Here is a 21,737-nt window from a genome sequence, read left to right as displayed (position 1 = left end):
ACTCGGCAGGTATTTCTAGAAAAGCAAAGGACACTTATCCTACCGGTGCACCCAGTCAATGCACCAAGTTTTTAGTGGAGTCAGAGTTGCTCATTTATTTTGTTACTTTGTATATCTTATTTTAGTTATTTAATGTTTTTGATGTGTTTGTATGTTTTCCATATCTGATCTTTGTCCATGGATTAAATTGTTTTGATTTCCACTGGGATTTTGGTTCCACTGATTACTATTTCTAAAGCTTTATAGGTTTACTTGGAACTTGGAAAAAAAAACTCTTGTGGACTTCCATTGTCAACGGTCATGTAAATACTTTCAATTTGTAACTAATCGTAAATTTTCTTTGTATCCAGTGGTTATTTTGAAAATCGCCGAGTAGTTACGAATGAATTCAATACTTCCTGTGCAAAACATAATCGCAAAAAAACACCAAGATGATCTGTTGATCACCTAGCCATAGGATGTTGATAGTTACGATTTCTGCGAATAATAAGTGCACACAAAGTGAATTTCGATTTCAAAGTGCATTATTTTTTCAGTGCGTCTTTTCATTTTTCTGTTCAATTTAGCAATTTCTGGTGAATGTTTGAAATCCAAGCATTTTGAGTGCGGAATAAACATTTGAACGCGTTTTTATTCTCATACTTTCGACGAGAACGGCGTGCCATTAAACCTCGTTCACGGTAGGATTGCAATTCTATCCCAATGATAATTTCGCGATTAATGGTTTCGTGGTACGATTTAAAATATTTAATATACTATAGATTTTTCAATGAACACATCTCAACAAGTCAATGTGGTACTTCATCTATAACGCTAAAATTAATAATAATCACTTTGCATATCTAAGCAAGACTAAATTAATGTCTCGCAGTTACAGTATACAATCAAGCAAAACGTTATGTATTAAAATCATCCAATAATTACCTAATTGGTTCTTGTTAGTACTTTTCATTTACAGGTACGTTTTTTGAAGATGACTAGTGGTCATTGAATCGCGTTAGGTAAATCTTGCTAACAACACAAAAAAATATCACAATTTCTTCGTGTTCACATTTCTCTGCGTCAACAACTGTGGAAGGTGACGAAGCCGCTCGACTCCATTTGTTCCGTTTGCCGGTCACGCTCAGATGTACCTAGTTTGTGTTATCTGTAACACAAAAGTGTTGAACCAATATTATTCAAAGTCTTCACAGTATTTGTGTACATATTAAAATAGGCACAGTTTTATAGTTGAGAAAATAATTTTTTCTATACATTTAGCTTGTTGAACTTAACCAACTTTTGTTACTCAACTTAATTTTCTTTCTTTCTTGCAGTTCTTAGTTCATAGTGGCGAACTTTTACCTCAAGTATGAGGATAAGTATGATCAGAATAACACATACGTTAGTGCATTTTATTTGAATTGGTCCTTAGAAATTAGTTGAATTGGATTTTTTTCTCCTTCATTACTTTATTGCAGCTAATAAAGTCAATAATCACAATTTTGTGTTTTGCATCATTATATTCAATAATTGCAACTCAGTGCATGCGACATCATGGATTATGGAACACCTGAAAGAGATATGTACGAGGCCTATGGTCGAGGTCGATATCTAATTTCAATGTTCCATAAAACACGATATTGCATATCATAATGGTTTTAGAACATTTCTTTGTCGAAATATTTAGAAATTCAAACTAAGATAGTGAATTACTCTTCATCTTGATTTAGACAATATTTTGGTATTAATTTAATGTGGTCGATTCAAGTACATATAATCAGTTTTTCAATATTTATATGTTTTTGGATGACTTTTTAAAAAATGAATAAATTTGGGCAAATACCTACAAACAGATAATTGATCGATTCATATTGACTCCGATTCTGATCATTTGCCACAGAAAACAATTTTACTGTGATTGTAAAATATCGACCGCGTGCGATATCACTTGTTATCAACACGCCACGCTTGCAATATTACTCAATATGGATGTGTTCGAAATAAATTGTTTAAATGGAAACTATAAAATACGAAATGAAATAAAATATATTTCCGGATAATGATTCCAGTTTTCTGAAAAATAGTCAGATGGACGTTAAAAGCGAGGTTATCCGTGGGTTGACATAAAACCAGAATTTCTTGCCTTACTGGTACACATATGGTGCCAAAGGAGAAAAAAAACTATACTGATATCGTAGTAATGTGCAGCAAATGTTACTATTTCCCACATTTCGAGATGGAACTTTTACAGGAAAATAGTGCAGTAAGAAGTTTAACACTTATTATTGTAATCATGGATAGGGTAGTTGAAATGTCATCGTAATTAGAGTAAATGTGTCATTAACAAAGTACTTCAACACATCTGTTTTATAGCCAAGTGTAGGTACATAAGGGACAAACCCAGTCCCAATAGAAATTTTCGCACAGGCATAGAGCATGCCTAATATACACTTGTCTTCAACTTCAGTATGAAATCATGTGTAAAGGTTGTACAATACAGTTAGGTCATTTCTGAATATTTGGTCTCATTTTGTTGAAATAAAGCTGTTTTGAACCAGTCCGCACAGAAATTTCTAGTGTTTTGACATAAAAAAAGTGCATATTTTTGAAATTCTTGGTGTGTGGAGTTTTTCAAGTCATTTATAAGTAATTTAGTGATTATTGTTATAAAATCCAGTAGCCATGGTAACATACTGAAAAAAATATTACTGAATAGTAGTACAAATCGGGGGTGCCTTTCCAAAACTAAAAGCATGCAGGGAGTAGTTGGAAAAAGGGTAAAAATAAATTGACCCTTTTCGATTCATTCTCTCACAATTTTAGTTCCAAAAGTTCGTGCGAAATAAGGTATTTTGAAAATCAGCCATCTAATGCTGACGAGAAAACCTAATACGGCAGGGGACTGAAACGTTCCGGATACCATTCTTCCTTTGAATTACACCTGTTTACCATTACATACGTTACATCTGTCTACGTATAAATGTTAACTACATTTAAACAATATACCCACCAAATTTCAACTTTTAATTTTACGTGTTACAAAATTTGACCGGGGTAACTTGGTTTGCGAAACAGCGCGCCTTAATGTAACTGTATAGTGCACCCAAAAGGATTTTAATAGAAAAAAAAACAACAAATGACTTCGTAAACATTTTACTGAAGAGATCGTCTTTGTACTGTACAGGACTCATGAAAATAAAATCAAATGAAATATTTCGAATAAATTAGAAACATATCAGATACAGATTTATTATTGTAGATTTAATAATTACTTAATAGCTTATAGCATATATATCCAAAAATAACACCTATTTGAGGAATTTTAAACGCAAAATATCTAACTTTAAAAAAAATATATAATAGGATGACCCTGTTTGCAAACTGGACAAGTGCAATACATGTCTTGCCTTTTTCAGCCACCATAATGCATCACAATTCTGTAGATGGTGACATGTTAAAGACTGTGCTAATTTGTGCAGACATGTACCTCACGGCATTGCTGGTTTGAATAGATTGACTATTTTCGGACAAGTTATATTTATAATACATCTTTTTCTAAATACATACTGATCAGAAGTAATTGGTTTATCGAAATAAATTCATAACATAATATGAACTGTAAGTTTTTGTAAGAACCAGGTAAAATAGGAAAAATCGGAAACATGCATTTCAAAACCCCACCGATTTAACAATAATATTTCATTCAAGGAAGTTTTTTAATAGAATGCTAGAAAAATGAGATTTTTGACAGAGTTATCTGCCCTTGAAATGTTCATTTACAGTGCATTTCAATGAAATTATATCTCAATTTACCAAAATGATATGGAAGATCTTGTGTGTATACACTATGACTGCCATAAAATATTTCTAACTCAATCATTGTTGATAATAAATGAAGATCTGTATGATTTCTTACCCAGTGCAAGATGAGTTTGCTTACTCTTAAATTTTGAATGACTTGGGAAAATTGTCTTGGTTGTTAATAGAATATGTTAGTCATAATTTTGAAAGAATTATTAAGGGAATCTATATTCGAGCGGATATCAGAAGAAGATAATGCAAGGACAATGACAGGAAAACGCACTCAACAATGAGCATGTAATAACCAGAATAACACATACAAAGAAACAAAAGGGAATGACCAACTCGTTCTCCACTAAAAAACAAGGAGGATGGATCAGGTGCACCAATAGGGTAAATGTCCACCCGCCGAGTTGCTAATAAAATGTTAAATCCGAGGTAGACAAAAGAGGAAAGGAAAATTATGACACTGTTAACAAAAAATGGTGCATGTATATACTGTTCAGAATGAAGACCATAGAACGTCTGTAGTGATGACTTCAATATTGTAGCAATGGTGACCTCAAACCAGTAGCAATATGACACTGTTCTAGAAGCCTTACTATTAGAATACAGAATGAGATGTCTTATCATTTGTCGAATAGTTTTGGCAGTAGTTTTCCGTAACCATCGATCTCTAAGTCTCGCAAAATGTCTGAATTTACAGTGTATGTAGTGTTTTTAATCTCGAGTTCTTTGTGGTTGATGCAATGTATAAAAACTCCAGAACTATAGTAGTTTAGCAATATAGCTGGAATCTGAGATCAGAGGATCTGACTAAACGATGTCCTTTTTCTAGGATCAGCTCTATATAATCGGCCTGGTAAGAGTGAAGGCACAGTTCAGTTCCTATTGTTGATTTAATCAATACAATCAATTCAGTTCTTGCAATAAATTAACTTAGTACAATAAATTCATTTCATACTCGTGATTGATTAAGTCCATTCTATTGGTTTACTAAGTACTATGATTGATACAGATGATGTCATCAGCAAGTATCAGGATATTTTTTATATATCTTGTCACATTATACAAGTTCGTATTATTAGTGCTTAGTTTTTTTTTGTTTATTGCATCGTTTTTGTTACGGTGTATCCATCTGCGCCATGAAAACTGATTTGTTCAATGTGTCATAGTTTTCCTTTCCTCTTTCCTCTACCCCGGACTTGACTTTTATGAGCAACTCGGCGGGTGTTTCTAGAAAAGCAGAGGACGCTTACCCTACCGGTGCACCTGGTCCATGCTCCCAGTTTTTAGAGGAGTCCGAATTGCTCATTTGCTTTTGTTACTTTGTATGTATGATTTACTTACTTTATGTTCTTTGTTGTGTATGTCTGTTTTCCATGTCTTGTCTTTGTCCGTGGAATACATTCCTTTTGATTACCGCTATAACCTTGGTTCCCTTGATTACTCCTTGAGTACTGATATTATCGATTTTTTTCCCGCTGTAATTTTCTGCTGCCAGTCTGTATTGCATCATATCGGAAGCAACATACAGTAATGAAAGCGGAAGTCTTAGCGCTATAATACCCGGTTTAACCCATTTCCTTCATTGCAGTTTTTTTCAACTCTTCGGCTTTTCCTTGATGTTGGCATTTGTTATGCAAGCATTCCATTTTGACTATTTGCTATTCATTTCCATTTGTATCGGTTTTGAAGATCGTTAGAATAGGAATATGTTAAAAAAAGAAACAAAATTGTTTCCTACAAAGTTGAAAAACCTCTTGTTGGAGATGATTTCTATGGAAGTTTAAATTTGACATTTGCCGCTGCAATGCTTTTTATTTTCTACCAAGCAAGATAGAAAGATGCTTTCAAAATTTTTCTAACTTTTCCCGAAAATGTATGATAGGATAATCACAAAAGCATTTTCTAAAAATTAAATATATTGATAAAGGACTTGATTTCTTCAATATTTCTGGTGTTTAAAATGATCATACGTTTAAGAAAAATATCCCTGCTTATTTTGATAAAGGCTAAAAACCACTAATTCCACTTCCCATAGGCTTCTATGCTACTTTCACAATATTCAATGGCTTCTCTGGACTTTACCTTAACTTTAACCTGCAGAGGACTATATATCAGCATGATTCTACATATGCCAGCTCACAATCCTCAGAATGGCATGTGGGGTTAGCAGACTTGCAGTGCAGAACTGGTCACCGGAAGTGAAGTGTCTATAAATAGCATGGGAAATCCCGGTGTTTTCACAAGATTTAGAAATCATTATGGAGATTAGGCTTCACATCACAAGAAGCAAAATGCACCTATAAAATGTACAGAAATGTTTTTCCTTTGAGAAACTATTTGAATTTTTTAAATGAGATGAGAACTTTTTTCACAGCACTATGAGGAACAGGGGTAATTTCTGCGTAGGATTATTTTTGCGTACGTTCCAAATGCTCATTGGTTGAACTGGTGGTCTGTAACCTAAATTTAATTCCCTTTTATTTGCTATATTTACAAAAAGTAAAAAAATATCCTAAAATTGCACTTGCTCAAGAGTAATCTACGGAACCAAAGTTATAGCGGCAATTAAATGAATGTAATCCAGGAACAAAGACCAGATATGGAAAACAGACATACACAACAAAGAACATAAATTAACCAAAATCATACATACAAAGTAAAAAAAAAGCAAATGAGCAACTCGGACTCCACTAAAAACCGAGTTGTTCATAAAAAGTCAAACCCGGGGTAGACGAAAGAGGAAAGTATATTTATGGCCCAGTACTTATGTTATAACAGGTAATCTAAATGTCATTAACGACCGAGAGGTGAAAAAAAAGTCTTCATAAAGAACCGCAGTATCGTCTTCGTCGGGCCACTATTAATTGGAATAAATGTCGTAACCAGGACTCGGTCGCTTCATTCGTATTGTACAAAACAGATGAAGCGCGAGAAAGTAGACCAGAAGGCATTAAATTCCTTTTTCAAAACATTTATCAAAACAATTGACATCCGAATAAAACATTTTAAAAAACAATTTACTCCTGACACACATAAAAACCATAAAAACCATATTTCCCGAATAAAAAACAAGTTGAATGAACTTGGCAAGTACTTTGATTTTATTCATGATGATAAACTGCAAATAATTTTGTTGTTATTCATAAGAGTATGCAACTTAAATCCAAGGATATTTGAGTTGTTTTAAACTCTATTTATCTCGATTTATCTCGAATTATATGATTTGCAGATTGCAGACCGATCAACGTAAATCACGTCACAGTTCCAAGTTAAGTTTGTGGAAAATAACTATCTTGCCCAGATGAGAAATAAACAAATCAAATTTAATTCTTTCGAAATGAACGTTCACTTATTTGCACATAACGTAGCGATTCGCATGGGTGAGGTTTGTTTAATGCATAAGGGAAACTCATTTTTGTAATGTAGGTATTTTTGTCTAAATTTTATCTTATAAGACGTAGGTAAGGCGTTACTTAAAGTGTATTTTCCTCTTTATATACATTTTTTAAAGATCTCCAATATTACTGTTAATTGGTGCATATCTAATTTTGAAATAACAATTTACTTTATTCTGCTGTATTGTATTTGTGATTTGTTAAATCGATAGTGCATTTTTGAAATAACATTTTCAGATAAGCTAGATAGGTAGAATTCGACAAAAATAAAAAAGTAATGCTGGCAGAGGAAAGATGTCGTTCATTACAAGGCCATAACTCTCTAAATGTACTGTGATTTTTTAAACTTTTCAATCTAAGATAGGAAAGTCATCTGTTTTCCTTTATAATTTTTTAGATGCATTTCTGAATAAAATATTCATCTCAAAATTCTTTAAAAATTCATGTGCATTTTTTATCACTTGCATAGAATGTGGGAAAAATCACGAATTGTTTAATTTAGTAAATGCTAAAATTTCTCGTGATTACGTGATATATAGCATAGTCTATAATAATATATGACACAAAGAAAGGATCGGCGGACAGACGTAAAACAGACAGTCCATTCACATACGCGTGAACTTTTTATATACAGCAATACATTTTTGTATGTACCAAACAACAGTAAGTGAAGAAGAGTTAGCGTATAACTGTATTGATATCGATAAATCGAAGAAATTATATCGAGATTTCATGAGAAAAGGGTGGTAACAAAATGACGATAAAAGCATGTTTAAATAAAGATTCATACTCAATGACCCCTACGGGCTTCAGTACGAAATGTACCCTTAATTCAGTTAACGTTTGATGTACCCACATCTTCAAGGTTACGTTTTATATTAAAGTCATGGGGCATTTGGTAATTGCAGAATGTATTTCTGTCTTCTATTTTAATGAGTAACTTTTGGTCACATTTACAAATCTGATCACCTTTAGAGAATAGACCTATTTCTGGCATCATTTATATATTGACCTATTTCTTAATTCCTTGGAAAATCGAGTATAACACAATTTTCACGGAATCTTCCATTTTTTTTTTTAAATTGTGCTCCGATATCGATCTTGATAATCAGTCAATTATGTACAGTTTGTCGTTAATTTGCTTATCTCAATGGTCAAGATTGTAAACCGTCCCTACAAATTGTTTTTGTTATCTAAATAAGATACTGAAAAGTAACCCGTATATTTCTAAAATCATTTTTGTCTTTCAAACATGGAACGACAGCTGAACGTGTTGAAACTTTATGAAATCACAATGAATAAAAATGTATTGAAATCGTTCATAATGATCATCATACCTTCTCTGAAAGTTTTCAGCAAGTCGTTGACGTTCGTCGAGAATCTTCATGCTTCCAAGAAAATTTTAACGTTCGGAACGAATTACAACGAATGTACTAAAACGAATAATAACGAATGCTAGATGAAGTCTGAATAAACTTGTTCGTTTGCTAGAGGTAAGCAAAATTGCATTTCACTGCAAATTCGTTGGCAAATTCGTGATAGTGTTAGAGTCCCTTAAATACAAATCATACATACATGTTCATAAAATTTTAATTTGAATACAAATCAGTTTAGAATTATAATATTATTGTCAAAAGCCCTAACCAAATTTTCCTTATTATTAAAGTTTGCCATCATTAAAAAAATACTACCTTAGTTAAATTTGTTATAGAGCTTCTACCTTAATCTTAACCTGAAGAAGACTATATATCACCTAAATGCTGCATATGTACACTTATAGTTCTGACAATATCATAGGAGGTTTACTATCTTGCAGTGCAACACCGGCTCCTAGATGTTAATAGAACTGGAATCCCCCTTCACTTCACAAAAGGGGATCTTCATGCAGACCTTAGAAAAATATTCAAATTCAGTCATTCTGTATATAAAAAAAACATGACTCTTTGCTAAAACAAGTTCACTTATGCATATTTGTCAAAAACTTTCAATTTTTTTTTTAAATTAAACGCTCATTAAATATATGTATGTCAATAAATATAAGTCAGAGAATATCAAGGAAAATCTTGAATTATTCTTGCTGGCTTGTATGATTACCTAGTTTTTCGGAGGCTGAAAAATTCAGGAGCAATATTTATTAGCTTCTGTATATATATCCCGTTTCTTAATTTTCTAAAGTACGAAACTACTTTTACTCTTTGATTGCCAATGACTATTACTATGTGATGATATGTTGTTTGCATCGAATCGGTACCTTAGTTTGTATGGTACCGTGATATTAATTTTTGTGTTTGTTTTCCATTTTTTTTCCGCCGCTATATAGGCCTCTTCAGTTCTTCTGGTCATTATTGTTTTTTGTTTATAGTCTCTAGTCTACATTTTTGTGCCTCACTAAATATGCCAACATTTTTTAAAACTTACTCATCTATTTTCTATTCGGGGTCGAATTAGTATTTATTTTACACCACAGATTCTTTTTAATAATTTTTATAAATCATCAAAATAGAAAAGGAACAGATATGGTGAAAGCAATAAATGCACCTTAGTATAACCTATAGAAATATTAAATACTTACGTAGTTCACCAAAAGATCTTCAGCAAGCCTAAACATGCCTTTAAGCAAGCTTTGAAACACTTTTAATGCTTGAGTTCTTGTTTAACCTAGGTTAATCTTTACAAAAATATGTATTATAAGCAGATGTTGAAACAGTCCCATTAAATGAAGATGCCTGAGTTAATACTTTACCCACCGATCTTTCACGGTAGAATTGGTATTCTATTCTATGGACAATTTTGCAGCTAATGTTTTCCATGGTACGATTTAAATTATTTAATATACTATAGATTTTTCAATGAACACAGCTCAACAAGTCAATATGGTACTTCATCTATAACGCTAAAATTAAGCTTTGTCATCACTTTGCGTATCTTGGCAAGACAAATCATGTCACAGTTACAGTATACAATCAAGCAAAACGTTACGTGGTAAAATTATACAGTAAGTACTTATTTGGTAGTCGACAGTAGTTTTCATTTGCTGGAACGTTTTTAAAGATAACTGGTGGTCATAGAATTATGCAGGGTAAGTCTTGATAACATCACAAATAAGCATATAATGATTTCCATTTTATTTTATTTCATTTTTTTGATTTTGATTTTGATATTATTATTTATTTTATTTTGTGGACTAAGGTCTATTAACCGATCGACTTTGTTCGTCTATTCGTTCACGCTTATGAGCACGTACTGTAAACGTTGTAATTTTTGCAGTCGTCTATTCGTTCACCCTTAGGAGCACGTAATGTAAACGTTTTAATTTTTCAGTCGTCTATTCGTTCACGCTTAGGAGCACGTACTGTAAACGTTTTAATTTTTGTAGTTGCTAATTTTCGCGGATTCTGCCAAATGAACATATTCACGGGTATCAATTTTCGCGGAATCTGTCAAATGAACATATTCACGGGTATCAATTTTCGCGGGTTCTGTCAAGTGAACGTATTTGTGCCGTCTGTTACACAAACAGCGTTGGAGAATCATATGATTTATATGCATATACGTATATAGATTTATATAAAAATGTGCACCTTTTTGTATTAGGGGTTGCAAATACCAATATATCAGGTTCACTATGTATTTACTTTATTAAATGGATAAAGGTTCAACTCTGCAATTACATAACATATTTTAATATCACATAAGACAATACACAAAGACAAATAGACATGTCACACACAGAATACTGCAAGAGTCCTGCTTTACAATAAAAATAATGTATCATACCAAATATAACGAGTAACTCTTATAAGCACTCTCAATATACCAAATTTCAAATATGGAAACTAGAAAGCGAAATAGCTTAACTCTCAATACAAAAATATACAAAAGTACAAAACAAACACAAAACATTCAATTACTTGTCTATGGGACCAGGTTACCCATCTATACATCAAAACTACATACTATAACATTAATGTCCCATACTGAAAAATTTAAATATAATAGCTACCTCAAAATCAATCTCAGAAATCCTAAAGCAAATATTCAAATACTTGTACAATATACAATATGTCTGACTATTTCAAAGACAAAAACGCAACTCTAGCAAGAAAAAGAGCCGGAAAATTCTGGGAGGGTAACAATGGGAAAATGCTCAGACCTCTAAGCAAATCAAACCACCAAAATCAAACACACCTCCAATAACTCATCTTCAATTAAACTGCCACACCTGAATGCTTTTAAAATTACCTGTCCACTACTGCAATATAATAAATCAGCAGATCATAACCTGCAGATCAAAGTCAAATATCAATACACAAACACCCTTAAGGTATTCACCTGCCTTTAGAATAATGACATATATTATTCTTAGATTTATTTTATAGTCTAAATGAAATGTTTATAAATACAGATGTAATGTTCACATAGCAAAGTGAAATATAAAGTAAAATAATGCAAGAAATGCACCCTGGCACATTTTATTGTGGAGAAAGGTGATTATTGTTTTTTTGTGTATCTAGCTTGTTAAACTTTGCCAATTTTTCACTGTATGTTTGGGACAGTACTTACATTGTGTTATCTGTTACAATAACTAAAAAAGTATCATTCAGACTGTGCACTGTGTATATAGACGCATTGAAAATGCGTATCTCCTATCATAAAGAAATTTGATTATAAAATTATTAGCGTTTTTAATATGATATTTTCTCAGCTGTTTATCCTCGCATTAGGGTATTATACGTGACAATTTGTATCCCACAATGTAGCCTTTTTAAACTTGTAAAGAGTTTAATTACATATGGCTAATACTTGTATACTGACAAAATGATGGTGGTGATAGGTCGTGTTTGTTTGTTTATGTACATTTATTTGGCATATTTCATATTACCTCTCTGTTTGCCCTACTCTAATATTTCTACAGTGTATTTATATGTTTTGTTTTCCCGCTGTATAACCTAGATTTAACCCTCCATTTCGTCTGAAGTGCCCGTACCAAGTCAGGACCATTGCAGTACCAGCTGCTCCGGTGGTGTAATATATAATTTGCCATATTTATTTTGAAATTGACTTGATTATGAATCGAATTAGTGTTCGGTAATTTTGTTGTTACCCTTATTTCTATTGTGCTTCTGTATTCGATTATTTGACTATTTTCCATAATGGTTCTGTGAAGTGTACATTTTGAAAGAAGGAAGCATCCTACCTTCATGTTTTCTTATGGTCAGGTCATAGTTCAGAGTTGCGAACTTTAGCATCCAGTATGGGTTGTTAATATAATAAGTGCATTTTATTTAACTTGGTCCTTAGAAGTTAGTTGAATTGGAATTTTGTTCCGCCATCGAATTTCAGTAGCTTATTAAACACTCCGTCAAAATTAAAAAATCCTATACAATGATGTATTTTGCATCGTTAAATGTATTTCAGTTTTCTGAAAAGTAATCACTGTCAAACTATATATTTCAGACTGATATGGACGTTAAAAGCGAGGTAATCCGTGGGTTGACATCAAACCAGAAATTCTTGCCCTACTGGTACACGTATGACGCCAAAGGAGAAAAACTGTATACTGATATAGTAGAGAACAGCAAATATTACTATTTCACACATTTCGAAAAGGAACTTTTACAAGAAAATATTGCAGTAAGACGGAAAATTTACACTTATTATATTATTGTAGCCATGGATGGGGTACTTAAAATGTCGTTGTAATTTGAGTAAATGTTTCATTTACGAAGTACTTCAACACTTCCATTTTATTGTCATGTGTCGGTGGATAAGGGACAAAGTCACTCCCAAAAGAACCTTTCGAGCATGCGTAGAGCATGCTTAACATACACTTTCGCGAGAAAAAAATCTTTTGTTATACCCTCGCACTACTTCGCGTAAATATGTGTCACGCATGCTCATCGACTTAGCATGAATTGGTCTATGGGGTGTATTAATTTATATTTACGTTACTTACTCTGTTGATACAATTGCATGATCATCATACTAATTCTTCATAATTATTGCACTGTGTACTGATTTTTAACTATTACAATAAAAAAAAGATGGTATGGAAAACAAACGAAATCAGCATCATACATATGCTTTTCAAGTGAAAATTAGGTGTAATTATCACCATTGGAACAGACATACAAGATCATATATTCACGAAATGTACATTTTCTCTGATTCAAATCTAACGTTACAAAAACATTTCACAATAAGCGTTTAATATTTATATATGGAATGGACAACATATAATACACTTAAAACTCAACATAAAAGTAACCCAGACATTATCCAATAGGTCGGTACCTTTTTTGTTATGGAAATTCCATAAAATGGTATTTTCTTTTTTACATTTCCACAATAAAGACTGCATAAAAAAGGTTTTTTTATTAATTTCTAAAACAGACAATAAATCCAAAGGACCTTGTAAGCATGTTGTTTAAAAGAACGTATTTGTATAGGGTTCATGAAAATAAAATCAAGTGAAATAATTTGAGTAAATAAGAACAGATCAGAAACTGGTTTATTACTCTAGATTTAATTATTACGGAACAGCTCATAGCATGTTAATCCAAAATTAACCACTATTTGAGAAAATTTAGACACAAAATATTAAACATTTTAAAGATAATGCAATGACACCGTTTGCAAACTGGACAAGTGAAATACTTGCATTGCAGACGAACGAGGAAAGGTAAACTATGTCACGGTGAACAAATCGGTTCTCATGGTGCAGCTGGATGAACTTCATAATGATGATGATAAACTTTCGGTAATGATGACTTCATGCTTGTTACGGCAAGCACTCGCATAGCGTAATTGGTGTGATATGAAATCTGTGATGGATGAAAAGTTGGCAATACGCAATAAGAAATCAGAGGATTTGTCGAATAGTTTATTATTAGTTTTCCTTTACCATCATCTCTAAGTGTAGTCAAGATAAAAGTCTGACTTGATAATTTCTGTAGTGTCTTTTATCTCACGTTCTTTGTGGTTGATGCGATACATAAACCCCCTTAACTATAATTATCATCTAATACTGAGGACAAAGGATCTGATTAAACGATGTTCCTTTTCTAGAATCAGTTGAGCTATCAAATCAGTAAGGCATAGGTCGTCTATTTGCAGAGCACAATTTGTTCCCATTGGAATACTGACCGTTTGGTGAAAAACGCATCCACCACTCTGGACGATAAAAATATTAAAGCATAGTGAAAACATCATCATTGTATTTGGAAGATGATTTGAAATATGAGAAATCTCTACCAAGTAGATGGCATCTATATCCAGGTGTACCATCTTTTTTTGAGTAACGACGATATGTAATGTTTTAATAGAAATTTAATTGAGTATGGGGAATGGTAGTATAAAAGGTTGAAAAGTCATAGGTTTTGGTGATATTGTATTCTGATAATAACCGAGAATTGAAACTTCCGGGAGATCCTTCGTATTTTCAGGATCCACAATAAATTGATACCACTATGGGAGTAACAAGTGCCTTGAGACTTTGACAGCTATGAGTATGGATGTTAAAATTTTCAAAAGAGGTTTGGTAGTACATGTTGCAGATCCAGCTTTGAAGCGTTGTTCGTATGGATTCTTGTAGAGTTTTGGAATCAAGTACATAGACAGTAAATCACAATCATCATCTTTAATAGACAGACCAAGAAGAGAATAGCACAGATTTATAGTTTTCCACTATCTCTTCTTTGTAGAGTTTGGAAGCAGTATAGGTTTTACTGCTGCTTTTATTTTCTACGTCTATCTCCGATAATAAGCATGTGATGCGGCTTGCAGACAAATCAAATATGACAACATATGTATCATGTATAGTTGTCATATATATGGGTTGTAATATGTTATTGATGATAGTGAAAACTCCTCCAATGTGACCCTCAATTTGTTCCTTTAGTTTTATGCTAACGACACCTCTTCGCCACAAGAGTTGCAGTCAGTTTAATATTTTATGATTAGCGTTCTACTAAAAGACTTAAGTTAGTTTTTAAAAAAATTCTTTTTTCTACAGTAAAAGCATTCGGCCTGATTTGACATATATTTATCACGAAACTAAAACTTACATAGTTCATTGATAATTTATATTTAGGGTATTTTGAAAGACAATTATTTCATTATTCAAACAGACTTATGCGTTCGCATGAATAAATATGTACATAAATAAAGGTTTTGAATTTGATTTTAACATATACTTATAGTAGTACCATCCAACCAACTTTACTATTTGTTTGTTTGTTTGTTTTTGTTTGTTTTTTTTTTTTAAGTTTTTGGTACTAATGAAAATCTCTTTCTTTTCAATCAATGCACGAATCAAGGTCATAACTGACCGAACATGCAAAACCAAATTATTTTTATCGACAAATAGAATATATACCTAGTACAACTCATTCAATTTTTATTTCTGATTTACTCAATACAATCAATTCAGTTCATACAATAGATTAACCTAATGCAATTAAAGTCAATAATATTGATTTAATATGTATGATTGATTCAGATGATCACTTACTGCCATATTGATAAAAAAATACCATGAAATATAGGTATAGAGTTTCAATGCATTTTCTGCAAGTGTAAAGATAACTTTGATAATTCTTGTTACATCGTATATAAATAACATTTCCATCATATTTTAAAGTTACCATTTTCAATTTAGGAACTTTTAAGCGTGATCCCTAAGCCATTCCTGGTATCAGATCTTGGTTGTGGTAATGGGAAGAAAAGTCTCTACATTACAGATGAATACTTTAAAGAAGAATCATCACTGAAGTTCGTTCCTATAGACGTTTGTGAAGGTCTGTTGAAAAGCAGTCTTTAGGGGTTATAAAATCAAGTATTTCAGTATTTTGTATTGTCACATGTCTTCGATGTCATATATTCAGTATGTATTTGGTCCATTTACAGGAATATTTAAAACATGCACATAATTTAAATTCGGAAGTAAGACGTTTGGATTGGATCAAACGTTTTACAATCATTTCATCGTCATATACTTTTGTGATGACTTAAAATTGATACTAAAATCAATTTTTAATCGTTTATTCTGCCAAATTCCGTGGTGCCAAATTCCATCTTTGCAGAATAATTAGTGTGACCACGTGAATGTATAATATTTTCTGTGTTTCATTTGAGTTGATATATAAAGGACGTGCAATGAAACGTGACTTTGTCATACTTTAGTACATTTCTTTTAAGTTTTTCCGAAATATAAAAGAAATTGCGGAAGGCAATGTGATATTAATCGAGGCAGTCAAAAATATGCTGTTTTCTGACATGTGTATGTTTCATTCAGTCCATGATTTAAAGTGGAGACTGTTGTTCACCGTGAGAAAAAATATGAAATGGCCACATACTGACACTTTGAACAAAAATAAATTAAATGAAAATGCATCAATGCTGTTTTAACATAGTTTGATATGAACAATTTAGATATTCTTCAAGATGTGAAAGAAGACATGAGGAAATTATACTGCAATAAAATAGACATCGACCCAATACCCGGTGTATTTGAGACATCAGTTCCAACATTGTTGTATGTATTCATTCATTGGTTAATCCTATCATATTCCAGATTTTTTATAATCTTCATTCAATTTGTATTTTTTTGATAAATTCAAGTACATATTACATGTATTTACATCAAGAAATGGGATAATTGTAATTGTAATCATTAAGGAGTTATAATCGGTTACATTTTCAAGTATCTATTCTAATCACTAATTATCCAAGAAATTGATAACGTGTAATATTAATTTAATCAAATAAACTACTTTTCAAAATACACTATAAACATGATTATTTCTTGGTTACATTCTGAAAACATAAGATATAAATCTTAAATTGTCTTTAAAGAATATATGGATTTAATATAAAAAGTTCATGAAATAGGAATACAAATCAAACAAGAAATATTCTGTAGAAAAGGTTTGGTAAAGTAATTGTAATTGAAACAATAACATTAAAAGTAATGGAACTCATCTCTGTTTATAACATTCAATAATATAAACCACAGACACTTGTAATAGAACAAGTGCCCCTTGGGGAAGCAGGACATGCTTACCCTTCCGTGTCACCTGAGGTAAGTCATATCGGTAGTTAAGTTTTTTTTTGTGAGTTATGTCTTGTTTTCTTTATCTTTTTTTCATCAATCGTAGTACTTTATTCTGTTGTGATACATTGTATATACGTTTAGACCATATAATTGGATTTTAATGTATCTGAACTGTCCTATTATTGACGGCTCGGTATTTTTTTGCCGATATTTAGTTTTAGGTTTCACATATACACCATAAACTGAAAGTCACAACCCAACTAATGCCTTGTCAACATGAATGGAGGTATAGTTAAATAGGACGACATTGCTTTCAAAAAATGAAATTTTAATATAATATACAACCGATATTCAATTACTTCTAAAGCTACTTATTTCTTAACATTATATATTTTACACATTACTTAGATGTTTCATAAATGATGGTCACGATTACTACATAAGCGGTGCTATACTCACGCAGTAAATATAAACAACTTACACAAACTCTTAGATCAATAACAAGAAAAGCTCACAACTTGTACATATTTAAACCAAATTAATCATAATTTATTGGTTAATATTTTTTTCTATATAAAATCGTCATATTTTCATTGCAAAACATTTCAAAATAATCAGATGAAAGTACAGTATAACACATACATACCTATACATTACAAATCATCATGTCACACAGAGGTGCAGGTGTTTAGATTGTCGGTGTCACGACATCAGCTTACTGTATTACATGTATGCTCTGCGCTACTGGATCAGAACATTATTAAAACATAAACAGTAAAGATAAAGTTAAGGCAGGCGTTGGAAATTTATTATTTTCATTTGCACTACGACTTAATAACGCATACAGCAACATTTACCTGCATAAAATAGAATAAAATGTATTTTCTTACATAAACTATTCTTGAAATTCTACTTTATCCAAATTAATTTTACTTCTTGGTTTCAGCTCAAGATATTGGAGAGATAGGAAACTTCTGGCATGTTTTGGTGGAACATTACAGAATCCAATTTATGAAGAACAAATAAAGTTTTTGTCATTACTATCAAACAGAATGAACTCAACTGGTAAGTTATAATCACAACTAACGGAATTATACTATGCATGGTCAGGTCTGGCTTTCATAAAAAAAATCTTAACAGGAGGTTTTACTCAAATTCCTGATTTGTTTTCCATGAAAGATTCAATTGATGCAACCTCATTGTTCAAATTTTTAGTTGAGAATGGCTTTTAGGAAAATCTCAATTTGACGAAGTAATAAAAATTGATAAAAAAATAGAAGATTGTTAGACGGGGATCTATCCTGGGGAAAAACGAAACAGGGAACACAAAAAATGCTGAATACTTCCTTTTTCGCAAAGAACCCGCCATACTATTCATATATGATGAAAGGGAAAAGCAGGGCATTTGTCAAATTAGTCAAACTAAAATATCATCTTTGTAGCGGCAGCCGAACTTGAAGATTATATAACTGTCAACTTGCGTTCTTTTTATGGAGTATGTTGCAGCAGATAAAATATGCCTTATTAGGACGTTAATATATAGATTGAAACAGATGTAAATAACTGATATTTATTGAATCAGGAGTAATTTCTTTACCTGAGTCAACAAACATGAAAGCAATTTAGTAGCCACTTGCCACTGTTCGTCCGTCAGTCTGTCAAGCTTAAGGAGTACCAACTTTTTTTTAATCCAGTAACTCAAACGTATGGAACCAATATTATTTAAACTTTGCACAGTGTTTATGTACTTAATTATTGAAAATTTGCATCCTTTGTTATGAAGAAATTTGATCATTTTAGCCTCTTTGTCTCACTTTATATCATAATCTGTAACCAAAAATATTAAATTAGTATTATCAAGATTGTGCAGTGGTCCTTAGAGAAATTTTTAAAATACTAAGTATAACCTTTAACCTTTTGAACTTTGCAATTTCTCAACATTATACTAAACATGGTTTAATATTTACACGTTTAAGGTATCTTGTTTGTACTTACACTATAGTTGAAATTCTTGACGAGACACATTTTAGGAACAAGGCTTGCAAATAACTATTTTTGTTTTGTGAAAAATTTAAAACTATGCGATTTGGGACACACTTTTATAAACTATTTTATTTGTTTTTGTTTTAAGGTGACTTTGTAATGTTTTCGATCGACATTACACAAGATAAAGATGTCATAGAACTTGCCTACATGGACCCTGAAGGTGAGATAAAGAACTACTGTCACGTGAAATATGACGGGTTAAACTGGTTTACACGTTTTCAGCAACAGAATATTTCAACAGTAAAACAAAAATGACGCTCTGTGTTTCTACCATAAGTTTAATAAGATCTTAATTATTTATTTTTTTTTAACTAAGGTTATTTTCGGAAGTTTTACGAAAGAGGAATTCAAAGACTTATTGAAGATTATGGAGCTGACATTCAGAGGAAAAATTTCGAATTGGAAGGTGCTTACAAATTAAGTACTGACCCCAATATTCCCGGAGCTTGGCATGTTTGGTTTCGTTCTCTCTGTCAGCAGACCGTTAACATAGGTATCTATTACAAGTTTTAACAATTTTTACCATAGTTAAAATCGTACATCGACATATAAGAGTATTGATAAATGCAATATCAATTCGAGGCTGTTTATTTTGTTTTCAAAACTCTAACTATTTCTATAATAAAAAGTAGATTTATTTATTTATAGACCAATCTCAAGACATCTGAAAAAGCGGTGAAGTCAACTGAAACTCACCATTAACGATTAAGTCTCGCAGGGTACTTGTAGTTTTTCATTTTTTATGACCTAATATAGCAATTATGGTATGTGCGATGTGTATCAGTGAAAGTAGGTCATATAGAATTAAAAAAAAATCACTTATTTGCACAGAAATTAGCCATTCATATGGGATAGGTTTGTCTAATGTTAAGCGGAAGCTCGTTTTTTAATCATCACAAAATTTGGTATCTAGGTAGTTTTACCTATATTTGTTTAATACGAATTCCCTCTATACAGAAAAAAACCAGTAAAGCGTTTTAGGTAAACTTGTACATAAGATTCATTACTCGAAACTGCTGAGTGGCAAGATATAAAACCAAATTGAATGCAGAATGCATGTCTCTCAAATAAACTAAACTAATAAACTAATAAACTGTTCACATACAAATCCTTAGAAATATTTTTTCTGCGTCCATTCATTCTAGAAGATGCACCAAGGTTAGAACATAGGAAGCTTAAAGGGCTAGTTCAGATCATATATTAAAGGCGGATATTTGGTTTTAACTGCATATTTTAATGATATTCCTTTCGAACGGAAAGTCAAAAACCAAATATTTATTAAAGGGAAAAATGAAGAGTGATATTTTCTAGGATGCATACACCTGAGTGAAATCGCTGATATATTAGCGTATTTGTTTATTATTCAATTTTGTTCATTTTTCTGCATTTGGTACGAGGGGAATGCATTGATAACAGTCTATTGTACTTCGCATTCGTGCCATTTCGGATGTTGAAAGCAAGCCAAAAATCAGTGGCATAGAATATTTGATGATTCGAGATTTAGAAGACTCCCGTTTTTGATTAATATTAGTAAACTAGTGACCATAAGATAAAAGACTATTTATAAGTTTGTTTCCTGAGCTCTCTGTATCTATTCAAGATCCCTAATGTTACCATAAATTAATGCAGAACTAATTCACTTTATTCTGCAGTACCATAAACACTGCTCATTGTATTAATGTTGCATTGTGAAATAATATTTTCAGATAAGCTTGGCTTGACAGTAGAATTCGAAAAAGATGAGAAAGTAATGCTGGCAGAGAAAGGATGTCGTTCTTACAAATACAATGACGAACAGCTACAAATCTTATTTAAAAAATCTGGTCTTCAGGTTGTGAAGATGTGGAAAAATGAACATATTGCTGTAGTGTTGCTTAAGAAACAGTCATGATTTTAATGTCAAATATAGTTTCAATCTAAATTAAACTTTCAAAACTCTATATAAGTAGATTAAACTGTTAAATCCTGCATTTAAAACCAGAAACTAACATACGTCACGTTTTGAAAAAAAAATATGCATTGGCTATATTATTTGATAAACAAGCAGAACAAATAGACCGTCTTATCAATTTCATTATTAATCATTTAGCTTACTGCCACAGAGATCACTGTCTGTCAAGGTCAATAAGTCTAAAAATGAACTATTGACAAGCTTTGATATGAAATGACCAGTACTAGTCATACCGATCATTTAATAAAGAGAAAATTTCTTTCTATCAAAATACAAGTTGAATATTGCGAAATTCATTGTTGTCTTAATTTAAACGCCAAACCCTTCAACCAGGGGTTATCATACAATCTCGACTCTGAAATCTTTTCATTAATTAAAAGTTTATTTGTATATCTATTATGGCTTTCAGTACATTGGCTTATAACTACAAAATGCCATTTCTGCCTTTAAAGAGTATTAAGTCACTGAAGAAGTTGTCGTCATAAAACTTCGACCTGAA

The 21,737-nt window shown here is 31.8% G+C and overlaps 1 protein-coding gene across 1 annotated transcript in view; it reads left to right on the top strand.

Moving 5' to 3' along the window:
- The window catches only part of LOC148611514 (uncharacterized), a 31,748-nt gene extending 10,491 nt beyond the window's left edge, over positions 1-21,257 (top strand). Inside the window, exons 2-10 of the mRNA XM_088595252.1 lie at positions 12,645-12,821; positions 15,847-15,985; positions 16,620-16,786; positions 17,203-17,268; positions 17,463-17,527; positions 18,188-18,306; positions 19,373-19,447; positions 19,604-19,780; positions 20,994-21,257. Coding sequence (XP_088451378.1) covers positions 12,645-12,821; positions 15,847-15,985; positions 16,620-16,786; positions 17,203-17,268; positions 17,463-17,527; positions 18,188-18,306; positions 19,373-19,447; positions 19,604-19,780; positions 20,994-21,178 — 1,170 coding nt within the window. The 3' untranslated portion in view covers positions 21,179-21,257. The remainder of the gene's footprint in view (positions 1-12,644; positions 12,822-15,846; positions 15,986-16,619; positions 16,787-17,202; positions 17,269-17,462; positions 17,528-18,187; positions 18,307-19,372; positions 19,448-19,603; positions 19,781-20,993) is intronic.
- Positions 21,258-21,737: the final 480 nt, after the last annotated feature.

This window comes from Perna viridis, chromosome 7 (genome assembly GCF_037379345.1).
Source record: "Perna viridis isolate PV_CMFRI_1.1 ecotype Kerala chromosome 7, ASM3737934v1, whole genome shotgun sequence".
In the NCBI taxonomy this organism is placed as follows: domain Eukaryota; kingdom Metazoa; phylum Mollusca; class Bivalvia; order Mytilida; family Mytilidae; genus Perna; species Perna viridis.
The sequence above is the reverse complement of the archived record's forward strand: the minus strand, read 5'-3'. Positions and strand labels throughout refer to the sequence as shown.